This window comes from Scyliorhinus canicula, chromosome 18 (genome assembly GCF_902713615.1).
Source record: "Scyliorhinus canicula chromosome 18, sScyCan1.1, whole genome shotgun sequence".
NCBI lineage: Eukaryota > Metazoa > Chordata > Chondrichthyes > Carcharhiniformes > Scyliorhinidae > Scyliorhinus > Scyliorhinus canicula.
In genome coordinates, this window is record NC_052163.1 from 111,061,809 (window position 1) to 111,081,913 (window position 20,105).

Genomic DNA, 20,105 nt, shown 5'->3' on the forward strand with positions numbered 1-20,105 from the left:
TGGCTATGGTGACTAGCATGATCTGATTCATTTATCTGACTTCACTTTGCAGGGTTTGAAACACTCAGTCTGCCACAACTCAGGGCAGTTTGACAAAAACTCCCAAGTGGGCTTACCTGTCGAGTGGAGCAACCACTTTTGGTGGGCTGTGGAGATACTGTTTGAACCTCAGTTCAAAGGCCTGTCCAATCGTGCTGATGACAGTCTGTGCTAATCCCTCACAACACTCCAGAATATGACAGGCTGTGAACATTAGGAGGAGGTTCGATTATTCAAACTATCTCGGTAAACATCCCCAATTCAGACCCAATCTCAGGACACTTCAGTAAATCTCCTGCACAGGGCGGGCTCCGCCTGTCCACGTTCCTGTTCTACGACCTCAAGCTGTTTTTTTCTCACGAGTTAGGTTTGAGGAACTGTCAGTTTCTACTCACACTGGAGCTTCCCCATGCATCTCCCAGCACCACCTCCTTCTCCAGGATCCTTCTCTGCCTCAGAGATGGCTCCTCCTGCTCCTTTGCAATTCATCCAAACAGACCTTGGATGGCCCATATAAGCCTCCCCTCCACAAACCCTTCCCCTTATGCAAATTCCCCCAACCCTCTCCGCAGAACCCACTCTGTAGGCCACCTCAAACACCCTCTGCAAACCCCCCACAATCCTCTTTTCAGACACCCAACCCCCTCTTCGGAACCCCGCCCCACCCCCTCTATGGAACCACCACCCCCACCCCCTCTGCGGTCCGGTCCCCCCCCCCCCCCCCCCCCCCCCCCCCAATTGCCCCAACAACGTTCAATTCAATGTCCCTTTTCCATCTTTTTTCATGTTGTGCGATTTGTCGGACAGTTTTCCGATTTGGGAGCCTCAAATTGTGCAACAGGTGAGCCTGAAACCATGTGACGTTGTTCGTAATTAAATTAATTTTTTCCGCATGTTCCTCACAGTTAATGGGCGGAATTCTCCGTTTCTGAGACTAAGCGTTGACGCCAATGCAGAATGCGTGGACTTTCACAACAGCAAAACTGACGCCACACCTGGACTGATTCCGTTACCGTTGAGGGGCGAGCAATGGTGCCGCGTGGAACATAATCTATTCCACATGAGAAACGGTGCGGGATTCGCCGGGCCCATGATTGACACTCGGGAGGCTGACAAGCTACAGCCGCACATACATATTACACACCCCACACACACTCATCCTGGGCAGCACGGTAGCACAGTGGTTAGCACAGTTGATTCACAGCTCCAGGGTCCCAGGTTCGATTCTCCGCTTGGGTCACTGTCTGTGCGGAGTCTGCACGTTCTCCCCGTGTGTGCGTGGGTTTCCTCCGGGTGCTCCGGTTTCCTCCCACAGTCCAAAGATGTGTGCAGGTTTAGTGGATTGGCCATGCTAAATTGCCCTTAAGTGCCCAAAAAGGTTAGGTGGGGTTACTAGGTTACGGGGTTAGATATGCGTCTAACCGCATCCGTGTGAACTCCCCCCAACCCCGGTGCTCTCTGACCTACACTGGCCCCTGGCCCTGCAGCACCTTGAATTTAAAATCCTTATTCTGGTTTCCAATTAGCCCTATAATGTCATCCCTTCGCTATCTGTGTAATCTAATCCGACAGTCCCACAATGTTTCGAGCTCTCTGGGCTCCTCCTATCTCTCCACCATTGTCCGCTCTGCCTTCACCCCCCCCGGACCCCAAACTCTGAAATTCCCTCCTGGAACCTTTCAACCTCTCCCTATTATAATGTTTCTCAAACGTGGACTTCCTGAAATCTCACGTGCCCAGTGTCACATTCTGTTTGCCAATCACCAGTGTGAAGAAAGGCCTCGGTTGTTACAGTGAACACTCACCTCTCTGATTAACAGGATCCTTTGCCACGTAGGCAACATAATCTGTGGTATCCTGGATGAGAAAAGATCCAGTTAGCAAACACGTTCCCGTGACATCCAACCTGGGACTTGAACAATGGGAGTATTCGGGTAAACATGCCCCTATTCTGAACAGATGCCGAGAGTGGGGGTGGCACGGTGGTTAGCACTGTTGCCTCACAGCACCAGGGTCCCAGGTTCAATTCCTGGCTTGAGTCACTGTCTGTGCGGAGACTGCACGTTCTCCCCGTGTCTGCGTGGGTTTCCTCCGGGTGCTCCGGTTTCCCCTCCACAGTCCAAAGACGTGCAGGTTAGGTGGATTGGCCATGTTGAATTGCACTTTAGTAGCCAAAAGGTTGTGGCGTTACAGGGATAGGGCGGAGGAGTGGGCCTGGGTACGGTGTGCCTTTGGAGGGTCGGTGCAGACTCGATGGGCCGAATGGCCTCCTTCTGCACTGTAGGGATTCTATGAGTGGAGAGAATTCAGTCACTCGCACATGTTTCTGAAATTGCTTTCTCTGGTATTTTTATGGAGGAATAAGCTTGCTTAAAAGACAGGTTGATGGGTTAACAGATTGATGGGTTAACAAGCTAATGGGTTAACAGTTTAATACCACCATTAAAATATCAGTGAACGTCAGCACGGTGGCACAGTGGTTAGCACTGAGACTGCAGCACCGAGGACCCAGGTTCGAATCCCGGCCCTGGGTCACTGTCCGTGTGGAGTTTGCACATTCTCCCCGTGTCTGCGTGGGTCTCGCCCCCACAACCCAAAGATATTTTTTTTCTTTTTTTTTTAAATTTAGAGTACCCAATTAATTTTTTCCAATTAAGGGGCAATTTAGCACGGCCAATCCACCTACCCTGCACATCTTTGGGTTGTGGGGGCGAAACCCACGCACCCACGGGGAGAATGTGCAAACTTCACACGGACAGTGACCCAGAGCCGGGATCGAACCTGGGACCTCGGCGCCGTGAGACTGCAGTGCTAACCACTGCGCCACCGTGCTGCCCTCACAACCCAAAGATGTGCAGGTTAGGTGGATTGGCCCTTTAATTGGGAAAAAAAAAAATTGGGTACTTATATAAAACAAAATAGCAGTCTGAGGAATTTCACACGACCGCTAATTATTCCTGGAATAATGTTTACAGAATGGAGGCACAGTAACCTGGACTACAGGGTATTTTGGGGCCCCAGTCCATTTGGTCTCCTACTGTCCAGCCAGTGCTGTGAGAGTTGATCGACTCAACATGGAACTTCTTCTGGAATCCTTCCCTGCTTTACTGATGCTGCAAAATTGCTGCTTCCAATCTCAATCCAGCAGAAGAGGATGCTAAATAAATGAGCTGTCGCCACCTACTGTCTTCAACAGGAGGAGCGAGTCACAGAAACAGCCTCAGGAGTCTCTCTGCGCGACAGATAGTGACAAAGTGAGAGCATTACGCACCGTCTGACAAACATCCAACAAGCAGTTACTGAACACTTCCTCCACACCGCAGATCCCGAGGGTCTGCCCGGTACAATGGGTGATTTAAAGGGAGAGCTCACACTCTATCTGAAGCTGCTGCTGTGATCAGCGGTGAGGACGAGAGACTACGTCAGGTTAAACAGCTGCTTACCGTATCCCCACCTGACGCAAAAGAGATCGATTGCATGTGATGGTTTGCGATGGTCTGAGAATGAAACACACAAAACATTTCATTAAATAAAGTCCGAACCTCTCCGGCCCGAGCAGACACAGACACTCACTTCCCGAACCCTCATTCCGCAGAATTACACACACTGAGGGAGGACACTGAAAACTCCTTCCACTCTCTCCTCTGTCAGAGTGTGTGTGTGTGAGAATGAGGGGTTCTGTCTGGGGAGGGGAAGGATGATACATGGAACGGGGTGAGTGAGTGAGGGGGGGAAAGGGGGAGTCCCGGGGGGGGGGGGGGGGTTAATATGTTTATTCGTTGAGCATTTTTCTGGAAAAGGATGAAGCCAAAGCCAATCCATCTTCAGCAACAGTGTTTACTCACAATTATCCAGCTGGGTGTTCACCATTACCCAGCGCAGTGTCAGTGTTTGTTCACAATTACACAATGCACTGTCAGTGTTTGCTCACAATTACCCAGCGCAGTCTCAGTGTTTGTTGACAATTACACAATTCACTGTCAGTGTTTGTTCACAATTACCCAGCGCAGTGTCACTGTTTGTTCACAATTACCCAGCGCAGTGTCAGTGTTTGTTCACAATTCACTGTCAGTGTTTGTTCACAATTACCCAGCGCAGTGTCAGTGTTTGTTCACAATTCACTGTCAGTGTTTGTTCACAATTACCCAGCGCAGTGTCAGTGTTTATTCACAATTACACAATATACTGTCAGTGTTTGTTCACAATTACCCAGCATGATATCAGTGTTTGTTCACAATTACTTAGCTTGCTGTCTGTTCACAATTACCCAGCAGAGCATCAGTGTTTGCTCACAATTACCCAGCGCAGTGTCAGTGTTTATTCACAATTACACAATACACTGTCAGTGTTTGTTCATAATTACCCAGCACAGTGTCAGTGTTTGTTCACAATTACCCAGCACAGTGTCAGTGTTTGTTCACAATTATTCAGCTCGGTGTCTGTTTGTTCACAACTACCCAGCACAGTCAGTGTTTGTTCACAACTACCCAGCATTGACATGACTGTGAGCCATAAACACTAGACCCAGGCTACCTCGAAACTCGAGGATGGCACAGATTTCCCGTCACAGCGTCTCCAACCCCATCATCATCCCAGAGACACTCCCCTCGGCTGGGCACGTTAGTGAAGTGGCTCCTGGGACACTATCTGGTGCACCCCACACACATGCTCCGGTACAACAGGTAGAGGTAGGAACACCCGCGGGGGCAGATGGTCGGAGGGCAGGCCAACCCCAGGGACCAGGTGTCGTCGAGATGGGTCTCGGGCATCTGGAACGGTCAGTTCCATCGATTGTGGAGATGCAGTCACAGACCCAGGGACTACACGAGGGGTCATCGGCGACAGGTACAGGTGGAGGAGTCCAACCAGGAGCAGGAGATGGTGCAGGCCTTTCATGCCACCCACGGCATCACCACACAGGTGCCATCCATGGTGGAGGCCTCGGTGGCAAGGGTTTCGGCTATGGTTGCCCAAGGCCTGGGGCAATCTGTGCAGGCGCTGGCTGAGGCCCAGGACAGGGCTGCTGTCTCACAGACAGCCATGTGCCAGAGCCACCTGCACATCGCAGCGGCGCTCCTCAGCGTGACCCTGTCACAGCGGGCCATGGCTGTCAGCAACTGTGCCATTTCCCAGACACTGGTCGACGTGGCACAGACCCAGAGGGAGGTGGCCCAGTCTCAGGAGGAGGTGACGCAGTCACTGGCTAATGTGGCACAGACTCAGAGGGAGGTGGTCCACTCCCTGTGCTCCATGGCCACGAGCATGCAGACCCTGGTCGAGACGGCAGCGGGCTTCCGGGACTGGCAGAGCCAGGTGGTGCGGGAGCCTCTGGGTTTAGCTCCGCTCACACCCCCGTCCCATGGAGTAGCCCGGGGGCCATCGGGCACCCCGAGGGAGGAGGTGGTGATGGGGCCCGTGCCAGTGACTCTCTCTCCGCCTCCCCAACCCACTATCACGCCTCCACCTCCGCCCCCCCCCCCCCCCCCCCCCCCAATCCCTGGAACATCTGGCGGGCAGCAGGCAGAACAGTTCAACACCATGCCACCTGGGACACCAGAACAGCAGCCGGGCCCATCCAGGCCTGGTCGCTCCAGAAGACACCCGCCAACGGGGACCCAGGTCGCAGGGCGTGATTCACAGCAGGCCACCTCCACTCCTGATGTACCGTCTGGGGAACCACCTAGATGTAGCGTTAGAGAGTATAAGTTAGACACCAGTCCAGTTGGCACAAGCGCAGTGGCTAGGGCACATATCTGTATATATGTTTTCACATTAAACACCTGTTCACACAGGGCAGCACGGTGGCACAGTGGTTAGCCCTGCTACCTTATGGCGCCGAGATCCCAGGTTCGATCCCGGCTCTGGGTCACTGTCCGTGTGGAGTTTCCACATTCTCCCCGTGTCTGCGTGGATTTCGACCCCACAACCCAAAAAGATGTGCAGGTTAGGTGGATTGGACACGCTAAATTGCCCCTTAATTGGGAAACAAAATTGGGTACTCTAAATTATTATTTTTTAAAACGCCTGTTCAGAATGTTACAACCTGCCTCAGTGCCCTATCGGAAGGGTGTGAGGGGTGGGCTGGTCTGGGCTCACCACAGAGGGAGTGCAGGGGTAAATGGATATACGTTGGGTGGTGGCCTTGGCTCAGGGCGATGCAGTTTCCATGCCCCTCACCCCCGCCAGTCGGTGAACCTGGAGGTGATCAGAGCATCCCGTGCGCGTTGTCCTTTGCGCACAGGTCGTGCGGCCTCCCGTGCCTCATGTCGTCCCCATATGGCTGGTGTCACTCTGCAGCACCAAGGTCAGGGTGGTTGTCAGTGGGGTTCGCAGCGAGATGGTTGCCTTGCAGGCCGTAGCAATGGCTGTCTATGCCTGGACACCTCCCCCGGTCCCATGAGGGGGTCACCCTGGCCAGTCGGCCCATCACCACCGCGCGGCCCGTTCCCCCATCACCACCACCGTCCCCCAGCCACTGTCCAGCCCGGCAGCCCATGTCGCACCACTCCATGTCCTACCTCCTCTCTCTCCATCATCAGCTGCGACACCTGTTTCTCCATTTCTAAAAGCACAAGTGAACTTCGCTGTCGGGAAATCCCCCCCTGCTGGAGAATCACGGAGGCTCCAGAGATCACTGGGTGGGGCCCGCTAATGATATGCCATCGGCGTTTACTCTACGTGCGGAGTGGAGTGCACTGACGCAGCTGTCGGGGCATCGGAGAATTGTGATTTGGCGTGAACACAGCACCCACAATTTTGGTGTCAAAACAGATGTTCCGCCCAATCGCATTTCCCGATTCCTGCGTCAGCCGACGGAGAATCCCACTCGTTGTGTTCAGCTTAGTGAGATGATGTGGTTACTTATTTATTTTTGTATTTATTTTTTTTAAATAAATTTAGAGTACCCAATTATTTTTGTCCAATTAAGGGGCAATTTAGCGAGGCCAATCCACCTAGCCTGCACATCATTGGGTTGTGGGGTGAAACCCACACAGACATGGGGAGAATGTGCAAACTCCACACGGACAGTGACCCAGGGCCAGGATCGAACCTGGGACCTCAGCGCCGTGAGGCAGCACTGCTAACCACTGCGCCGCGTGCTGTCACGTGAGATGATGTAGTTAATGGGAGGAGCCAGGGGCTCAGGTCTCATTCTTTCAAGCCGTATCAAAAGTGCAGTAATAATAATCTTTATTAGTCCCAGTTCAAGGTGGTCCACAGGGCCCACATGAAGGTAGCCTGGATGAGAGTTTCTTTGAGGAGGTGGAGGACAGATGTGGGCGGTGTGGGGGTAGCCCGGCGAGACAGATATGGGCGGTGTGGGGGTAGCCCGGCGAACCATGTACATATGTTTTGGGCATTGGGGATTCTGGCAGGGATTTGCGGACGTTATGTCAGAGGTCCTGGAAGAAAGGGTAACTCAGAGTCCAGAACTGGCAATATTTGGGGTATCGGACGATCCGGGGGCCAAGGGGGAGGGGGTGAAGGGAGGCCGATGTTCCGGCCTTCTCCTCCCTGGTGGCCCGGAGATGGATTTTGCTGAGATGGGGAGACTCAGAGCCCCTGAAGTCAGCAGTGTCGGTCAAAATTAAGTCTGGAGAAAATTAAATTCGCTTTGAGAGGATCAATTCAAGGATTAGCCCAGAGATGGCAGCCGTTCATAGACTACTTCAAGGAAAATTGAGAAAAAAAAATCTTTTAGTGTCACAAATATGCTTACATTAACACTGCAATGAAATTACTGTGAAAAGCCCCTAGTCGCCACATTCCGGCGCCTGTTCGGGTATACAGAGGGAGAATTCAGAATGTCCAAATTACCTCACAGCACGTCTTTCGGGACTTGTGGGAGGAAACTTGCGCAGACACAGTGAGAAAGTCCAAACTCCCCATAGGCAGTGACCCAAGCCGGGAATCGAACCCGGGTCCCTGCCGCTGTGAAGCAACAGTGCTAACCACTGTGCCACCGTGCCCGAAGTCATCTCTTCACAGCAAGTATTCCGGAGTCTGCTGACTGTATTTAAAGGTGGAATGTGACCGGAGATGGTTTTGTTGTTTGAGTGGAAATAAAGAAAGCAGTTAAGGGTTATTGAGCCACTGCATTCAATAGTGTTGTTTAAGGCAGGGGTTTGTCAACGTGTGGGTCGTGACGGGTCCCCCTCTTCTCCTGAAGGTGCTTCCTCTCACTGGGGTAGGGGGTCACTCCGGGAGCGAGGTATCCTTTACTCACCGTCTTACAAAATTAAAATAAAATATTGAGGTTTCTGTCCAGTATCCTAGCAACTGTTGGGGTCTGGTCCTGAATCGTAATATGGACCCGCACCCCTACCCATCAGCCAGCCCTCCCTCCCTGTTACCACTCCTTCCCTCACCACCTCGCCTTTACCTGTCTGGTGGTTGGCAATGCCAGGTTTAATCCTTCAATGGAGATGTTTATGGTAATACTCATTCCAGCAAACCGCAGGTTGCTCCTCCCAAGGATCAATTGCAGGTATTGGTTCGAAGGCTAAAGGGAATAAAACACACAAAGTCAGGTAATAAATATGAAACAAATTTGACTGGTTACTGAGTAACCAAGCCACACAATCCAGAATCTCGAGGAACAGCAGCGCAGAGACCTCATCACCCCTGGGGGTTAGTAAGGGGATTAAAATCGGACGGTGTCAATGGAACCCATTCCCCTGCCGAGAATCAGTGCGTGCGAACGCCCCTCGCGTCCCCCATCTCCGCTATTCCCTGTCCGTAAATGGATAATAACAGTCCTGAAGGAATCAGAGGCTGGATTTGAGAGTCACTGTGGGGTCTTAGAGGGAGAACTCCTTGTTTTGTCTCAACGGCCATTGTGAATCTTCAGCCTCTAGGGGGAGCACTAGTTGCCGGGTGCTGTCAGTGGGAGGGCGACACATGGGAGTGAGAGACACAAACTCTGGGTCTCCAAAAGCCGTCACCATGACAATATGTCGAGATGAAGCTGGGAAGCTCCCCCCCCCCCCCCCCCAGAGTGTGATAAATCAGACACAGTCCCAGCTCGCTCATTGTATTGGTTTGTACCTTCCTTTTCCAAACCCCTTTCACTCCTGGAACAGCTTCATGCAGACGGTTAATGGCTTCCCTGCAAAAGGAAAGAGTATTTATGTGAGAGGTGATGTGTTCTGTACTCTGGGATAACACTGGATGCAGCTCTAACCAAACGATACTCCAGACCTTGAAGTTAGTTCAATCTGATTTATTGAATCAGTTAGTAGCACAGTTAGCACAGTTCTCTGTGAGTTCGACTCTCTGCTAACCTAAATGCGGTTACTCTGTCTGACTGAACCAGACTAGCTCTTAGCCACGTGCTGGAGGTGTGATACTGTACATACACCCTGACTCACTCTGTAGATGTTCATTAGTGGAAAGAGGCAGAGTGTGAATGCCTCGTGCCTTATAGTGAGATACCACCCCTGAGTGTCCTGCCTGCTCATTGGTCATGTCCTGTTTGCTGTGTTCATTAGCTGCCTGTTTGTGCCTGTCTGTATATCATTATCTGCATGTCTGCATATAATGACAAGAGGTCCCACTTTCCAATAGCAGATGCTGCCGTCTGTATTTGTCCCAAACATTCTTCCAGCCCCAAGTACAGTCTAAAGTGCTTTACAGCCAATGACACACTTCCAAACTGTAGTCGCAATTGTAACATAGATAGCCAACTTTGACAGCAAGTTCCCATGAACAGCATGATGTAAAATAAGTCAGATGGTTTGCTCGTGCAGTTGATTGAGGTATGAATATTGGGGAGGACACTGATGGTCTTCTTCTGATAGACACCATGGATATTGGTGTTTATTGGAAGATTTCTTGTTCTTATGGCATTGCGATTACCTGGAGCCAATCTGTCTCCCACACCAGCAGAGACTAGAAGCGAGGTCGAGAACCTCAGGATATTTTACTACATTAAAGGACATTACATAAGCGCCGTTGTTGGTCCATTATTTGCATAGTCAAATATTAAACAAATAAATTTTAAAACGAAATTCAGCTGTGAGCTGTGCCAGACAGAAGTCAAGCACAATTAATTTCTGCTCAGACCTGGGATCAGAATATCTCCTTTTTTTTTTGTCCTTTACCCAGAACATGTTGGGTACAATTTAAGATGCCATTTCTGCGGCCCTTCGCACCCAAACAAAAGCACATCCAATTTTCCACCCGAGGACTTAACAGCCGATTTTATTAATTGTTTGTGAGTTGGTTTCTGTTTTGTTTCCAGTCCTGACAGTCTTGGTTATACAAGAAGAAGACTGGGCCTTTAAGGAACATCATTAATATTAGATTAGCCCTGCAGTCAGCTCTCACTTTACTCTATTGATCAGCACGGTTATTTCTCTCTCTCTCTCTCTCTCTCTCCCCCCCCCCGCTCCTCTCTCTCACCGCTGCACCATTTACAATGCTGATCTCTGCAAAAGGAGCTGGTCACCACATTAAATACATAACTGTCAGCACAGAGTCTTGTCTGCTCTTCAAACCCCCGTGTCGCGCTCACCAGTCGCACTCCAGCAACGAGATGAAAGAGATAGAGAGAGACAGACAGATAAACAGAGGTTAAGAGAGAGAGAAACAAAGAGAGGGAATGAGAGAGATGCAGAGAGAGAGAGAGAATGAGGAAGGAAGTTATAAGAGAGTCATGAGGGAATCCACACCCTGTGAATGTGTTGATATTTGTGGAGAATGCACAGAGACCGACTCCCCCAGTGAAAACAACACAATAAACAGATGCTATCTTTAAGAAACAGAGGGTGAAATTTGAATAATGATTCTATTTACCTTGACCTGTTTGTTTCAAAGCTTCTTTAGTTAAGTAACAGTCAATGATCATAAGCAGTTTTAATCCTATATATTGACCCATTCTGTGCACGTTCTGTCAGCAATATAGACATTGCCTTACCTTGTGACCTGGGTTCTCGTGTTGAAGTCAAGGGATCTCATTGATTTTACCACTTCGATACAACCCATATACTGTAAGAAGATCCAGGATAAAACATAAATACAACCAAGATTAGACACAGAATCTCACAACTCCAAAACAGGCCATTCAGCCCACTCTTAACTGTGCTGGCCCATTGAAAGAGCCATCCAATTAGTCCCACGGCATTCTCTTTCCAGTTCTCTTTTGAAAGATATGATTGAACCACAAATTTCTATTCTACCGCGGGAAATGGGCTTCATTGGCAAGGTCAATATTTGTTGCCCTTCATTAATTGCATTTGAGAAGGTGATGGTAAGCTGCCCTCTTGAGCCTCTGCAGGTATTCCCAAAATGTTATCAATAAGAGGCGATTTCAGAGGAGCAGCTAAGAGTCAACCACATTGCTGTGGGTCTGGAGTCACATGTATGCCAGACCGGGTAAGGACGGCAGATTTCCTTCCCTAAAGGACATCAGTAAACCAGATGGGTTTTTACAGCAATTAATGAGAATTTCATTACACCAATAGTAAGTCAAACTTTCAATTTCAGATTTATTAATTAACTGAATTTAACAAATTTACAAAATAAAGAGTATTAATTAATATGCCACTCGGTACGCCATGGTAGGATTCAAACCCTTGTACCCAAGGCAATAGCCTGGGCCCCTGGATTGCTAGTCCAGTGATATTACATTCACCTTAAATATGTGTCCGCTGATTACTGATCCTTCTACTCTATCAACTCCCTTAATGATTTTCAATGTCTCCATTAAATCTCCTCTTAACCTTCTCCGCTCTTAGAAGAGGGGGAACTGGTGGAATTTAAATTCAATTAATAAAGACTGGAATTGAAAGTTAGCCTCAGTACTGGCGATTGTGAAATCTTTAGGGAAGGAAATCTGCCGCCCTCATCCAATCTGCCCGACATGTGACTCCAGACCCACAGCAATGTGGTTGAATCTTAATCGCCCACTGAAATGGCCGTGCAAGTCATTTTGGGGCAACTAAAACATAGAATTTACAGTGCAGAAGGAGGCCATTCAGCCCATCGAGTCTGCACCGGCTCTTTGAAAGAGCACCCTACCCAAGCCCACACCTCCACCCTATCCCCATAACACAGTAACCCCACCGAACACTAAGGGCAATTTTGGATACTAGGGGCAAATTATCACGGCCAATCCACCTAACCTGCACATCTTTGGACCGTGGGAGGAAACCGGAGCACCCGGAGGAAACCCACACACACACGGGGAGAACATGCAGACTCTGCACAGACAGTGACCCAAGCCGGGAATCGAACCTGGGACCCTGGAGCTGTGAAGCAATTGTGCTAACTACCATGCTACCGTGCTACCTCTTCATCGATGCCCACTCCCAAATAAAGAGAAAAACAAAATCACTGAAGTGCCCCCTCCCTGGAACCATTGTCGTAAATTTCTCTCCACCCCAAGACTTTGATAGCCTTCCTAAAGTGTGGTGCCCAGAAATGGACACAATCCTCCAGCTGATAGGGTCTTGGGTGCCCTTGCGCATGCATTACAGAGAGTTGGCATGTCTGTACAGCAAGTACAATCCTTTACTACAAAGGGACTAAGGTACAGGAGTAAAATAAATCTTATTACAATTGAACCTAGGTGAAATCACGCTTGGGAGTGTTGGTCTCCTTAAAGAAGTACACACTTACCACAAAGTGCAACAAAGGCTCACCAGTCTGATTCCTAGGATAAGTCCTAGAGTTTGAGTAGACTAGCACTATGTTCCCTAAAGTTTAGAAGAATGAGAGCTGATCTCTTTGAAACATACATTTTTTAAGAGGTTTGACAGTGTAGATGCTGGAAGGATGTTTCCCCCTGGGGAATCTGAAACAAAGAACCACACTCTCAGCATAAGGGGGTGTCCATTTATGACGAAGATGAGGGTAAATATCTTCACTCAGGGAGTTGTGAATCTTTGAAATTCTCCACCCCGGAGATCGGTGAATGGCTCGTCATTGAGTAAATTCAAGACCGGGATCAATAGGTTTCTGAACTCTACGGGAGCCCAGAGATATCGGGATAGTGCAAGATGGTGGAATTGAAGTAAAAGATCAGCCATGGTATTACTGAATGGCAGAACTGGCTTGAGGGGCCGAATGGTCGCTCACTCCTATTTTTTATATTCTTCAAAAATGTTCAATGTAACTTTCTTGCTTTGTACTCAAATTTGTTATCAATAAAGCCCAGAATCCTCGAGACTTTTTGTTTAAAACAGGCTCCTCAATTTGTACTCCCTCCTGTATCTGTATTCGCATTGGAGAAGCCACACCTGGGGGCTCTTTTTCTCCTTTATAGATAGGGCCTGTAAAGAGCAAATTCAGCCAGGGTTCCTGATCTCTGTTCAGTCACTGATGGGAGGTGATTGTGGTTGCTAATCGAGGGGATAGTTAGTGAAAGTTCAGGAGAGTAGGACATTAAGAAGCACTTACGCACACACATACAAACACACACACACACACAGTACAAACATGATTGAAAGCTAGGCAGGCACATCTCACACAAGGACTCGGTGCTGTGCCTGAGTGGTGATGTATCAGCATGCATATAGAGAAGAGCCGACAGCACAGCTCGAGAGGCTGCAGGGATGCTGCTGGCTGGGGGAGGGTCGCTGACAGAGTTTCACAGCTGCTCAAATTACATTTTGCTCCCTTAAGTAGCGGATCAGAGCTCCCACTGCATCAAATGAGAAGGCAAGGTCAGACGGGGCGCAAATAATGCTGGGAATGGATAAAGTGCTGAATCATTTAGGACTCTACCCACCACCTCAGCTACCATTATCATCTCTCACAGCCCAACACACCAGAGGTTGATCTCATCACATTTCGCTTTGGGTATAAACCAGTGTAGAATGGGAGCTCACACTGACCCAGCAACAAGTCAAGTCGGGGGGCAGTGGGTTAGCACTGCTGCCTCATGATGCTGAGGTCCCAGGTTCGATCCCGGGCTCTGGGTCACTGTCTGTGTGGAGTTTGCACATTCTCCCCGTGTCTGCGTGGGTTTTGCCCCCACAACCCAAAGATGTAAACAGAAAATGCTGCAAACACAACGCTCATCCGTCAGAATGCTCCATTAATTCAGCCTTGCCCGATCTCTCCACAGATACTGATCACTGATTGTCAATCTCTGAAGGAAGCATTTAAAACCTATTTCCATCTCAAATCATTAAGAAAACTTGATATAAGATGGATTGGCGCTGATAAATTGCCCTTAGTGACCAAAAAAGTTAGGAGGGAAGGGCAGCACGGTGGCACAGTGGTTAGCATTGCTGCCTACAGCGCTGAGGGCCTGGGTTTGAATCCCGGCCCTGGGTCACTGTCCGTGTGGAGTTTGCACATTCTCCCCGTGTCTGCGTGGGTTACGCCCCCACAACCCAAAGATGTGCAGGTTAGGTGAATTGGCCACGCTAAATTGCCCCTTAATTGGAAAAAATAATTGAGTACTCTAAATTTTTTTTTAAAGTTAGGAGGGGTTATTTGGTTACAGGGATAGAGTGGAAGTGAGTCGGTGCAGACTCGATGGGCCGAATGGCCTCCTGCTGCACTGTATGTTCTATGTGCAGGGTAGGTAGATTGGCCATGCTAAATTGCCACTTAATTGGAAAAAATGAATTGGGTACTCTAAATTTAAAAAAAAAGTCAGTCTATGTACTTAGAGGAAAACAAAAGTAGAAGTTGTTACTGTCCCAGGTGACCATAGGCTGCTTTCACCTTTGAGGGGCAGAGCTGACTGGTGGTGATTTAAACTGAAGATCACCACACCTCAGGTGAGGGGCAAGATTGAGAAGGCGAGGCCTTCAGAGGAAAACAGGGTAATACAGAATGACTACAATACCAATGAACTGCAAGATGGCATAGATAGATTAGCAGAATGGACAGAAAAGTGGCAGATGAAAGAAAAGTGTGAGGTGATGAATTTTGACAGAAGGAGATCAATATAGACGTAATGGCACAAAAAAACCTGAGGGTTCATGGGTACAGATTAAAGAAGGTGGCAGGAACATTGAGAGAAAAATTAATGAAGTATACGGAGTCTTGGGCTTCATATACAAGAGGTATCAAGTACAAAAGCAGGGAAGTTATGCTGAACTTTCCTAAAGCTCTGGGTTAGGCCACAGCTGGAGTATTGTGTCCAGGATCTAGTCAACAACCGGGTTGGACTGGTCAACAATCTGGGCAGCACGGTAGCACAGTGGTTAGCACTATGGCTTCACAACGCCAGGGTCCCAGGTTCGATTCGCCGCTGGGTCACCGTCTGTGCGGAGTCTGCACGTTCTCCCTGTGTCTGTGTGGGTTTCCTCCGGGTGCTCCGGTTTCCTCCCACAAGTCCCGAAAGACGTGCTATTAGGTAATCTGGACATTCTGAATTCTCCTTCCGTGTACCCGAACAGGCGCCGGAGTGTGGCGACTAGGGGCTTCTCACAGTAACTTTGTTGCAGTGTTAATGTAAGCCTACTTGTGGCAATAAAGATTATTATTAAAAAAGGAAGGATGTGAGAGTGCTCGAGAGGGTCCAGAGGCGATTTACCAGAATGGTTCGAAGGAGGAGGAATCATTTCACAAGGTTAGGTTGGAGAGGCTGGGGTTCTTTTCCTCGGAGCAAAGTAGATTGAGGGGGAATTTGATCAAGATGTACAATATCATGAAATGTTTAGATAAGACAGACAGAACAAAAACTCTTCCCATTAACTGACTGTACAAGAACCAGGCAACACAGATTCAGGTGGGGTCTAACTTTGCAAAACTGTAATACTTCCTCCCCTTTTATATTCTAGCTCTCAAGTTATTAGGGTTTACTTGGGGAGACTATGCAAACTCCACAGACTGTCACTCAAGGTCGGAATTGAACCCGGGTCCCTGGCGCTGAGGCATCGGTGCTGCCCAGTGTGCCACCGGGCTGCTTAGCTCTTCAGTTATTTATTGATTATAAACTTAGAGCACCTAATTCCTTTGTTTTCCAATTAAGGGTCAATTTCGCATGCACATCTTTTGGTTGTGGGGGTGCGACCCACGCAGACATGGAGAGAATGTACAAATTCCACACGGACAGTGACCCGAGGTTGGGATCGAACCCGGATCCTCAGCGCCGTAGTCCCAGTGCTAACCACTACACATCGCGCCACCCAGTTCTTGGGCAGCACGGTAGCTCAAGTGGCTAGCACTGTGGCTTCACAGCGCCAGGGTCCCAGGTTCGATTCCCCGCTGGGTCACTGTCTGTGTGGAGTCTGCACGTTCTCCCCGTGCCTGCGTGGGTTTCCTCCGGGTGCTCCGGTTTCCTCCCACAGTCCAAAGATGTACAGGTTAGGTGCATTGGCCATGCTAAATTGCCCTTAGTGTCCAAAAGTTAGGAGGGGCTATTGGGTTAAGGGGATAGGGTGGAAGTAAGGGCTTAAGTGGTGCAGACTCGATGGGCCAAATGGCCTCCTTCTGCACTGTATGTTTTATATTATATGTTCAGTTAGAAGGACTGACATTCCACCAACCTTTCTGATTATGTTTAGTGTCTATTACATTTTAATGATCTGCGTACAGGGATCTCTAAATCTCTGGGAACGTCCACAGTTTCCAACTTAACACCATTTAAAATATTACTAGAAACAATTCCTTATTGGTCTCAAATGGACGATCTCACACTTTCCTTTGTTGAAACCCACCTGCCACAGTTTTACCCACTCACTTTATTGACGTTTCTTTGTAACCTTACCCTTGTCTATGCTGCTCGCTATCCACCAATCTTTGTGGGGTGGCTAAACCTGGTTATATGGCTCACTACTCTGTAATTTAAGTTACAAATAAATATAGTGAATGGTTGAAGCCTCAACATTGAACCACGTGAGACATCCCTCGTCACTTCCTTTCAACTTGATGACATACCCATGATTCCTCCTGCCTACCCTCTAGCCAATCTCCTACCAGGTCAATGATTTGGCTTCAATTCTGCAAGGTTACATTTGAACTAATGTTCTCTTACGTGGAACCTTATCATCAGTGTGAAAGGTAGGACAAACAAAGTCAGAGCCAATATTAAAGGAAATCTGAAAACCTTCGGTCACCGTGTAAATGGTAAAAAAATGGGCAAAAGAGGAAGGGGACCGAGTGTTGACCAAAAAGCAAATTATTTTTTCTAATGAAGGGGTAATTTACCATGGCCAATCACCTATCCTTCACATCTTTGGGTTGTGGGGAGAATGTGCAAACTCCACACTCGGCCAGGATTAAACCCAGGTCCTTGGGGCTGTGTGGTAGCAGATACCCAAGGTAGTAAATGAGAAATTTGCATCTGTCTTTACCAAGCCACAGTGTAAGAGGAGGTAGTTGACTGCTGCCAGTGTACCAGAGTATGCTTCTGGCCGGCAATAGGTCAGAATCCATGAGGAAAGATGTCATTACCCTCATCTACAAGCGGAACGGAGAGAGGGAAGGAATTAGAAATTGGTGACCCATTTCACTGTTGAATGTAGACTATAAAATTCTGTGCCAGGTTATCGCCAATCGGGTCAGGTCTGCTCTGGAGACGGTGATCCACCCTTATCTGACCTGCCCTGTACCCGGAGGAAGATCTCCGATAGCCTCGTGCTACTCAGGGATGCGATTGCCGATGTGCAGGACAGGGGCATGGATACATGCCTCATTAGCCTGGACCAGGAGATGGCCTTTGACAGAATATCGCAAACCGACATGATGAATCTGCTGTCCAAAATGGGGTTTGGGGAAGGCATCCACAATTGGATCCAACTGTTCTACACAAACATCAGCAGCACAGATTCAATCAATGGGTGAGAATCGGAAAGCTTTCCTATGAAATCTGTTGATCTTCCAGTGCAAAAGGTTGTCCCTGACCGAGTGTTGGACACTGGCACATTCTAAAGCCCAGGATTATGTGTTGAGGGATGCACTAAAGCTTGGAGCAGCCTCCACAGAGGGGCAATGGGGAAAGATCGCTGTCTAAAACCTTTCAGCCATAGTGAACTGAGGGGAGGGGAATTGTATAGAACCCCCTGGGGCTGTATGACTCACAGTGAATGTATACAGTGAATATTACATGTATCACAATTGTGCTGAAGCACCTCAGAGTGCAACTTAATCCATGTAGACAACTTAACTACCTTTGTACCATTTGTAATGACTATTTTGAAATGTTTAGTGTTTGACTGTATTGAAGATGCAGAGAATGTGATATATGTAGAGAACCCAAATATTATTGCACTTTGTGTGATGGCCACTTGGGAATGTGTGTAACGTTTGTTTGGATATTTTACAAATAAAGTATATTTTTGCAAAAAAAATTAATCTTCAAATCCCTAACCGTAATCTTCAAATCTTGAGAAACCTTGTTCAGCAAAAAAGGATATACCCATTAACTACAGGCTAGTCAGTTTAACATCAATGGGGCCGGGGGGGGGGGGGGGGGGATTTAAAAATTATAATTCAGGACAAATGTAAAAGTGAGCACATTCTTCTGAAAGGGAAATCATATTTTAACGCATTTGGTTTGAGCTTTTTGATGAGAATAATGCAATTGATGTGGTGCAAGTGAACTTGGAAAAAGAATTTGATAATAATGATTTCATAAGTAGCACACCACAGGTTTGTTGGCAAAGTTAAAACCCACGAATCACAGGGCCGATAGCAGCATGGGATATGAATTCGGCTGAATGACAGGAAACAGGGAAGTGCTAAACTGTCGTTTTTCAGGCAGGAATGAGGCACACACACAGTGGGATTTCCCAGGGATTAGGTGAACTGCATTTCTTGATCTACGTCAATGACCTAGGCTTGAGGTGTGCATAGCATCATTTCAAAATTTGTGGATAATACAATAAACGTCAAGACGCCAGAAACAAACTGGTGGAATGGGCAGATACCTGGCAGGTGGAATTTAATGCAGCGATGTGAGAAATGATACATTTTGGGAGGAAGGGCAAAGAGGAACGATACAAAACGAAGAGGCGCAGGAGCAGAGGGGCCAGAGGGTATATGTGCACAGGTGACTGAAGGTGGCAGGGCAGGTTGAGAAATAGGTATATGGGAACCTGGCCTTTATAAACAGGTATAAAGTCCAGAAGCTTGGGGATTATGGTGAACTTGCACTGGACCAGCCTCAACTGGGGTGTTGTGTCCAATTCTGGATATCGGGCTTGAGAAAGGACATGAGAGCATTAGACAGAGTGCAGAAAATATACACAAGAGTTGTTCCAGAGATGAGACACTTTGTTACGTGGAGAGATTCGAGAAGCTGGAGTTGATCTCCTTCCAGAACTTTGAGAGGACATTTGATAAAAGTGAGGGGCCTAAACATAGTAATTAGAGAGAGACTGTTCGTATTGGCTGAAGGATCGAGAACCAGAGAACACCAATTTAATGTGGTTAGCTAAAGAGCCAAAGGCGATGTGAGGAAATGTCTTTTTGTGCATCAAGTGGTTAGGATCTGGAACTGCCTGAGAGCATGGTGGAGACAGATTTAATTTGTTTTCCCAAAGGGAATAAGGTAATTATCTGAACAGAGAAATTGTTCAGGGCTGTGGGAAAAAGATTGGTGAGCATGTCCAGCTGAGATATTCTTTCAGAAGCTGAAACAGACATAAGAACAAATAAAGCAGGAGCAGTCCATTCAGCCCATTTATCCTGCTCTGCCATTCGGCCTATCGAGTCCATTCCGCTATTCGGTCCCTCAAGCGAACTCCGCCATTCGGCCCCTCGAGCCTGTTCCGCTGTTACCTGTTCCGCCATTCGGCCCCTCGGACCTGCTCCGCCATTCAGCCCCTCGAGCCTGCTCCGCCATTCGGCCCCTCGAGCCTGCTTCGTCATTCGATAAGATCATTGCTGATCTGATTATAACCTCAACTCCACTTTCCCACCTGCCCCCCCCCCCACAACCCTCGACTCAATCAAAAATCTATGTAGCTCAGCCATGAATATATTCAGTAACCAGTCTTCACCACTCTCTGTGGAAGAGAATTCCAAAGACTAGCAACCCTCAGAGACGATATTCCTCCTCATCATAGAATTTCTACAGTGCAAAAGGCCATTTGACCCATTAAGTCTAAACTGACCCTCTGAAAGAGCACCATATCTGGCCCATTCCCCGCCCTATGCTT

The 20,105-nt window shown here is 48.3% G+C and overlaps 1 protein-coding gene across 2 annotated transcripts in view; it reads right to left on the minus strand.

Annotated features, from left to right (window-relative positions):
* Positions 1-11,066, minus strand: part of shc2 (SHC (Src homology 2 domain containing) transforming protein 2) — a 33,326-nt gene extending 22,260 nt beyond the window's left edge. Inside the window, exons 1-6 of one of the 2 annotated variants that reach the window (XM_038777843.1) lie at positions 10,958-11,066; positions 9,088-9,148; positions 8,423-8,542; positions 3,483-3,536; positions 1,845-1,896; positions 117-243 (exon numbers count right to left, since the gene is read on the minus strand). In XM_038777843.1, coding sequence (XP_038633771.1) covers positions 117-243; positions 1,845-1,896; positions 3,483-3,536; positions 8,423-8,542; positions 9,088-9,148; positions 10,958-11,025 — 482 coding nt within the window. In that variant the 5' untranslated portion in view covers positions 11,026-11,066. The remainder of the gene's footprint in view (positions 1-116; positions 244-1,844; positions 1,897-3,482; positions 3,537-8,422; positions 8,543-9,087; positions 9,149-10,957) is intronic. The other variant, XM_038777844.1, reaches the window with a different exon arrangement.
* Positions 11,067-20,105: the final 9,039 nt, after the last annotated feature.